The sequence below is a fragment of the Carlito syrichta genome, unplaced genomic scaffold (genome assembly GCF_000164805.1).
Source record: "Carlito syrichta isolate Samal-C Ts95f unplaced genomic scaffold, Tarsius_syrichta-2.0.1 Scaffold288324, whole genome shotgun sequence".
Taxonomy (NCBI): Eukaryota; Metazoa; Chordata; class Mammalia; order Primates; family Tarsiidae; genus Carlito; species Carlito syrichta.
The window spans coordinates 36,116-44,088 of NW_007232420.1; the positions used below are offsets into that span (position 1 = coordinate 36,116).

Genomic DNA, 7,973 nt, shown 5'->3' on the forward strand with positions numbered 1-7,973 from the left:
CGCGGGCTCAGGCCATCCACTCACCTCAGCCTCCCAAAGCGCGGGATGACAGGCTGAGCCCCCGAGCCCGGCTTAGTTTGCCTTTTCATTCCACATTACAGCAGGGAGGTTTACCTATGCTGAATGTTACACAGTACAAGCCGCTAGTGCTTTGATTCCTTTTGATGGCTCCACAAAATTTCCTCTTAGGGATGGTCTGTAACTTATCATATATTTGCCTACTGATGGAAATTCCAAGTGTTTCCAAATGGACGTGGTTACCGTGATAAAGCGAATGCTCTCCTGTGCACGTGGCTCACCCAGCAGGAGTACCTCAGGTCACAGTTATGGCACCCTGAATGAGCTTGAATGTGTGACGGCATCTAATCTGCCAGACCCTCACCAACACTTGCGGTTGTCAGATCTCTTACTTATCACCAACTGGAAGGGTGTACACAGGTCTTGCTATTACAGCAAAGGAAAAAAAAGAGTTATCTGGAAGACAGAATTTTTTTCTTTGAGTTAGAGTCTCACTCTGTCTCCTAGGCTGGAATGTGGTGGCACGCTGCTCATGGCCACCGCAGCCTTGACCTGCTGGGCTCAGGTGATCTTTCAGCCTCAGTCTTCCAAGTAGCTGGAACTACAGGCACACGCCATCATACCCGGCTAATTGTTCGATTTATTGTAGAGACAAGGTCACGCCATCTCGCCAAGTTGCCCAGGCTGGTCTCAAACCCAAGGGCTCAGGCAATCCTCTCGCCTCGGCCTCCCAAAGTGCTGGGATTACAGGCTTGAGCCACTGTGCACGGCATGGAAGGCAGAATTTAAGGCCTTTTCACCCAAACCTTTAATTCCGAATCTGGAAAATACATAAATCCAATATAACTGGTGATATTTACTGGCATTCTTCTGTTCCCCAAACTAAATCAGTAAAAAGGTATCCCTAGTCTCTAGATAAGTCAAAATATTAAATATATGATTAGGAAACTATGAAGAGAGGAAAAAAGCACATGGATCCCTCTTATCCTTTAAACTCCATAGAGGTATTTAAAATGAAAGGCAAATATTGGACACTGGGTCAGCAGATTAAGCATTACATAAAAATGCAAGTTATGACTGTATGATTCCACATGGGTTAAATTCTGGAAAAGGCAAAGTAATCCACAGTAACAGAAAGCAAGCAGATAGGTGAGTACCCGGTGCTGGGAGTTTCGGGGGGAATATCTGAGAAAGGGCACAAGAGAACCTTTGGGGTGGTAGAAATATTCTATGTCTTGAATGACAGGCAGTTACACTGTGCATACATTTGTCAAACCCGTTCAAATAGGCGTATTTTATTGCATGTAAATTGCAACTTTTAAAAAGTGTCATTGCTTATGTCTTCAACTAGAGAGGAGAGTTAAGGGAACATGTCTGTGAGCAAAACTACCCAATGTCAACAGAGTATCATATCTCCAAAGATTAGAAATTCCTGCTGGGTGCAGTGACCCACACCCATAATCCCAATACTTTGAGAGGCAAAGGCAAGAGGATTGCCTGAGCCCACAGGTTTGAGACCAGCCTGGGCAACTTAACTTGGCAAGACCTCGTCTCTACAGTACATCAAAAAACCAGCCAGGCAGGGTGGCACATGCCTGTGGTTCCAGCTACTTGAAAGGCTGAGCCCAGCAGGTCGAGGTGGCGGTGGCTGCGAGCGTGCCACTGCCCTCCAGCCTGGGCAAGAGTGAAACTCTGACTCAAAAAAAAAAAAGCATAACTTAAAAAAAATTTCTTAAACATTCTTATACCTTTCCCTGCCCAACAACGAAAAAAAAAAAGCCCAAGAGGTGGCTGCAGTGGTATGCACCTGTAGTCCCAGGTAATCAGGAGGCTGAGGTGAGAAGATCATTGAGCCCAGGGTTTGAGGCTATAATGTTCCATGATCAAGAGCCGCTGCACTCCAGCCTGGACAACACAGTGAGACCCTACCTCTACAAAACATACACACAAACTCATACACACAAAACCCCCAAGCAACAAAACTAAAATAATAAAACATATTTACCAACACAAATTGCTTTTCATGTTCTTATAAAAGTAAAACTAGATTACACTTTCAATGTTAAAATCGGCAAGTATACCTATTTTTGACACATCATGGCCATATTACAAACACCTAAGATAGATCTGCATTGAAAATGGCCACGTCAGCACAACATGGTGTTTAAGTACTTACGAAGCCCTTGTCTTGAACTGATGACTTCTCTGGTTGGAAATCCACTCAGCCATGGGTAACACTACTACTGCTGCTACCTAGTCCGACTACAGAAGCAGCAGCTGCGTGACTTAGGAAAACGGAGCTTAGGAGAGACAGATGAGGACGACATCCCTGGAGTCCCCGTCCCATGTGGCAGCCTGCACCCCCCACCCCATCCACTCCCTCGAGCTCCAGGCTCCCTAAAACTTATGGTGCTGGCAGACCTGAGAGAGGAAGGCAGGGGATCCTGCCAAGACCACAGATGGGCCAGAAAACAGGTCGGTACAAGTGGGACAGCCAGGGGAGCAGCTGCTGCCAGCAGGCCCTGGACACCACGCAGGTGTCTGCAGGCATGCGCCACACATGCACATCGGGGTGGGCCCAGGGGAGGAGAGCGGACAGCTGTTTGTGGATCAGGCATGGAATCCAAAGCCTCCCCCTTGCACACCCCACCCCAAAAGACAGAAAGAATCCTTCTAACCATATAGCCGTGCTCCCACAGCTACACAAGAAGCGCACGGCACGGCCACTTGGGACTGAAAATGCCCTTATTAGACTAAACAGGCGCCTAGTTCCCAGAATGGACTTCAGATCCTCTCGGGCATGAGCAGGCTTCTCAGAGGATGTTCTCAAGCATGGACAGACGACTCAGAGCTGTTCTCATGAACCGTCTTCACAATTCTTCCTCCTGAACACCTCCGATGCTCCCGGAAGGGTCGTGCGGGCTAGGTGCGGGTGATGTCCACCCGCAACTGACCAGCCTGCCTGATGGTGGCATCCACACTTCCAGGGAGACGCACAAGCTGAACTTCAGAGGTGGTTCAGTGCGTGCCTGGAGGAGCTGATACCTTGGACTTCCCTTCCCCAGCCTCAAGACAGGGCCCCTGAAGAGATTAGGCTGAGCCACGCGTCTGGGATACTTCTTAAGAGCCCCGGGCCTGGAGAACCTGGGGAGCATGAGCGCCCCAATCCTGTGGCACACACCCTCCTTAAAATAGATCAGCCTGAGACGCAGACACAGCAGATGCACCAAACTATGGGGGAACGTGGGAAAAGAGAATCTGACACAGGACATGACTCGTGACCGCGGCACGAGGCTCTTCACCAGTCAAGGGGCTCCCAATTATTTCCTTCCAACAAAGGGGAAGAAGAACCTTGTCGCGAAGCCAGCCGGGCGTGGTGGCTCACATCTGTAATCCCTGTACTTTGGGAGGCCAAGGCAAGAGGACTGCTTCAGACCAGGAGTTCTAGACCAGCCTGGGCAACATAGTGAGACCTGATCTCTACAAAAAACTACAAAAATTAGCTGGGCGTGGTGGTGCATCACTGCAATTCCAGCTACTTGGGACGCTGAGGCAGAAGGATTGTCTGAGCCCAGGAGGTTGAGGCTGTGGTAAGCTGTGATCATACCACTGCACACCAGTCTGGGCGACAAAGTGAGACTCTAACTCAAAATAATGATAATAATAATAATAATAATACTTTTGCATAATAGAAAACTGGGTAATTAGGGGCCATAACTTGGAAGGAATCAATAATTGGATGAATGTTGTAACAATGCTCACCCCATAGCCAACCATTTATTTTTGTGAACAAAGTTTCTCAGTGCTAACATCTATACAAACAAAAAACAAAAGAAGAACTGATACCAAGGTCTGTCTTATTCAAGCATGGTTACATAAATTAAATCGAAAAAAGAATCAAATATCCATCTTCCTAAGAGAGATATTCATCTCACATTTACTTTTTATATTTAATTATTATCTATAAAATACACGTACCCTTCATCAACTGTGTACCAGCAATAATTATATTGATTTGCTTCAGAAGAAAATCTGTCCAACTTTTAGAACTTTATCCAGATAGGAAATAATAAACAGTTTAAAATGTAAATTGATACACATGTTTTTAGTGCAGAGAGCCTGTGATCTTTTACAAATGTCCGCCAGGGTACCAGCGCAGGGTGACACACTGTCCTTGGCCTGAATGGTCCCTGCATCTATGAGGGTGTTCCAGGTCTTTGACTGACTGATCCCTAAAGATCAGTGGGTTCACTGTTGGCCTAGGCTGAAACTCAAGAACCCTAAGAAACACTTGTTTGGTAGAATGACCTATTCCAGAGTTTGAAAACCAAACCAAAACCGTCACAAATGAACTTGTTTTTTTTTATTGAGTCGGAGTCTCACTCTGTTGCCCAGGCTGGAGTGCAGTCGCACACTCACAGCCAACACAGCCTCGACCCGCTGGGTTCAGGGCGATTCTTCTGCCTCAGCCTTTTAAGTAGCAGGAACAGGAGGCACGTGCCACCAGGCCTGGTTAATTTTTTGATTTATTGTAGAGATGAGGGCTCGCCCGATTGCCCAGGCTGGTCTCGAACCCGTGGGCTCAGGCAATCCTCTCACCTTGGCCTCCCAAAGTGCTGGGATTACAGGCGTGAGCCACCACGCCTGGTCCTGGACTTGCTTGAATAGGGGGGCTTGGGAGGGCATCACAGAGACTGTGTGCTTTACCTGGGAGTCGATGACAAATATCAATGCTCCTGTCCCCCTGAAGATCATCTCGTAGTCAAAGGTAGGGTCGAAAAAGTCAATCTGCCCTGGGAAGTCCCAAATCTGAAAATTGACAAAGGAGCTGTTGGAGACATCCTCCCGGCATATCTTGTTCGTGCTCTCCAAGAACAGCGTTTCGTTGGGGGACATCTTGTGAAAGACGACTTTCTGAATGGACGACTTGCCGCTTCTCCGGAGCCCCATCAGCAGGATTCTGGGCTTCACCTCCGTGCTGAAGGGGTCGCTGAAGTCCAGAACTGCAGAAACCACAAGAAACGAGAATGAGGGTGAGGCGCTGTCACCGCGGTTAATTCGAGGAGTTTCACTTCCACCTCGAGCGTGATTTCTGAGTCACAGACGGTGCTGCTCTTCCAAGCACACAGAATGTAACCACATCCCTCCACTCGTGGAGGGGACGGCTTCTGGGAGGTGCAAACCACTGAAAAATGCAGCTTCACTGCTCCTCACAGGGCCAGACACCTGTACAAGGGCACATCACAAGGGGGGGCTCCGTAGTGTGGAAAGCAGAGATTCCCTGGGACAGACCGTCTGGGGAAGGACTCCAGTCTCAGCCTCCCAGAGCAGTGGCCCCTCTGCGGCAGCCTCGGTCTCCAGACCTCAAAGAGATGCTTGTTAGTTGAGTCATGCCTCTGTTACCCTCTCCTGGCAGGTGCGTGCACATGCCTCAAAGGCCTGGAAGCTGGGCACTGGACTAGATTCTGATCTAGACCATATTAGAGAGCAGAAGCAAACCTCTCCCAGGACCATCCTGGCTCTAGGCCCCCATCCAGTAGGGCAGCTAAGAGCCACAGATAGCTATTTACATTTAAAGTGATTAAAATGAGAAATTCAGATTAGGCTGGGAGAGGTGGCTCATGCCTATTATCCTAGCACTCTGGGAGGCCGAGGCTGGAGGACTGTTTTAGACCAGCCTAGGCAACATAGCGAGACTTTGTCTCTACAAAGCAAAAAAAAAAAAATCAGCCCGGCATGATGGCGTGTGCCTGTGGTCCCAGTTGCTCTGAGGTTGAAGAAAATGTGGAGTCCGTGGTGAGCTGTGAGGTGAGCTAATCACTGCACTCCAGCCTGAGTGAGAGGGAGACCCTGATGAAAGAAAGATGGATGGAAGGAAGGAAATTCAGACTGAAAAAAATGCAGACAGGAAGGAAGGAAGAAGCGTTGATTCAGACTGAAAGGGTAAAATGCCAAGATGGAATGATTTAATGGAATAATCTTAGCGAAAGTGCAGCTATTTTAACTTTGCTTAGCTTTGTCATATTTCTCTAGCAGTTCACTTTAATTTACCCTCCAATCACTAGCCAAGGATAGAACCAGTTTCTCAGAAATAGCCACTGATAATTGCTTTAAAACTCCCTCCCCAGCTTGTTTCGTATTAATCAGCTTTTCTATTCCAAGTATTTGCCTCCAGCCAAAGGAAACCAAGTTAACCTAATCAGCCCTTCCTGGCCTTTGTGGCACAGAGACTCCAACACCATGGCTCCAGGCGTGTGATGGGCCCACCCATCTGCCTGCTGTCCATCACCTCACAACAGTACCTGGCTTATCTGTGAAGATGTGAAGCAGACCACCATCAATCACCTTAAAGACCTCCCTCCCCCCTCAAAGGGAAGGTTTAAAAGAGATTCTCAACTTCAAGCAGCAGCTGCTAATGTGTTGTTAAGCTCTGGCCAGGCCCTGTGAGCTATGGCCACCATGTTTCCTAAGCTTTGGTCCCGTCCCCTAACTTGGGGAGGTCAATCATCTTCTCTCTCTCTCTCTCTCTCTCTCTCTCTCTGTATGTACCTTCTAAACAAACTACATTTTCCAATCTAGTTTCTGTGCAATTCTCTGCATCTTTTGCGTGGCACCAGATCACAGACCCATCTGGTCTGACCTAACATACTGGAAGCCCTACTAGGTTCTGACCTAACACAGACCCTCCTTATACGAGGCTCCCAGAAGAGTCAAGTTCATAGAAACAGAAAGCAGAATGGGAGTTCCCAGGGCCTGGGAGGAGAGAGGACTAGGGAGTTATTGTTTAATGGGTATGGAATTGCAGTTGGGAGAAAATAAGTTCTGGAGATGAATGGTGGATGGTGATGGGTACACAACAATGTAAAAGTACTTAATGCTACTGAACTGTACACTCCAACAGTTAAAATTACAAATTTTGGTCAGTCATGGTGGATCACACCTGTAATCCCGGTGCTTTGGGAGGCTGAGGTGAAAGGACTACTTGAGCCAATGAGTGCAAGACCTGCCTGGGCAATATAGCAAGACACTGTCTCTACAATAAATTAAAACATCAGCCAGGCATGGTGGTGCACATCTGTAGTCCCAGCTACTTGGAGGCTGAGGTGGAAGGATCGCCTGAGCCCAGCAGGTTGTGGCCACAGTAGCCATGATTATGCCACTGCACTCCAGCCTGGACAACAGTGAGACTCCAACTCAAAAAGAAAAAGAAAAAAAAAAAAAGGAAACAAAACAGAACTTCAGGTTACAAAATATCAGACTGATAACATATTAGTCTTCCCTTCCCATACTAAATCCCTAATGATAGAAAAGATATGCATCACAAATAAAAGGGTGAAGAAATAAACATAGCTGAGCTTGAAACAAAAAGGAGAACTCCAACTTGACAACCAACAAGCCCCTAAGAAACACAAAGATCAGGTTGAAGAGGGAAGCTGCAGCCCTTGCTATGAATGGTAGCGTTCCGCTGTAGGATGCAGAACTGATGGAAGCCACTAAGGGGCTGAGGACCATCACCAGGGGCACACCAGGAGAATCACAGCGAGAAGGGCCAAGCACATAAACTCGGCACCACCTTACACTCATACTAGGATGTCTTCCAGATGGGAGCAATGAATGGAGAAGGCTGGCATGCGAGGAAGGCAGTACCCCAGGAGCTAGTGATGCCCAGAAGGAGCAGGGAGCACCCACACTACTGCCCTCAAAGTTCTCTGACCTTCCCTCTCCCTGCAGTGTGTAGAGTACAGTACCATCGGGGTGGAAGCAGTACAATCTTTCCTCCAGACATTTCCTCAAATGCCAAATATCTGAGGAATGTCAACACAGAGAAAACAATACAGACTCAACAAATGGAAGAATGCACACCAGAAGAAACAGAGCTCGTAATGGAATCAGAGCAAACGCACAGGCTGAGTATTCTTAGAATACGCAGAGATGCCGGGCTTGGTGGCTCGCGC

The 7,973-nt window shown here is 47.8% G+C and overlaps 1 protein-coding gene across 1 annotated transcript in view; it reads right to left on the reverse strand.

The window, feature by feature from the left end:
- RRAGD (Ras related GTP binding D) overlaps positions 1 to 5,021 on the reverse strand; it is a 23,701-nt gene extending 18,680 nt beyond the window's left edge. Inside the window, exon 1 of the mRNA XM_021710241.1 lies at positions 4,726 to 5,021. Coding sequence (XP_021565916.1) covers positions 4,726 to 4,968 — 243 coding nt within the window. The 5' untranslated portion in view covers positions 4,969 to 5,021. The remainder of the gene's footprint in view (positions 1 to 4,725) is intronic.
- Positions 5,022 to 7,973: the final 2,952 nt, after the last annotated feature.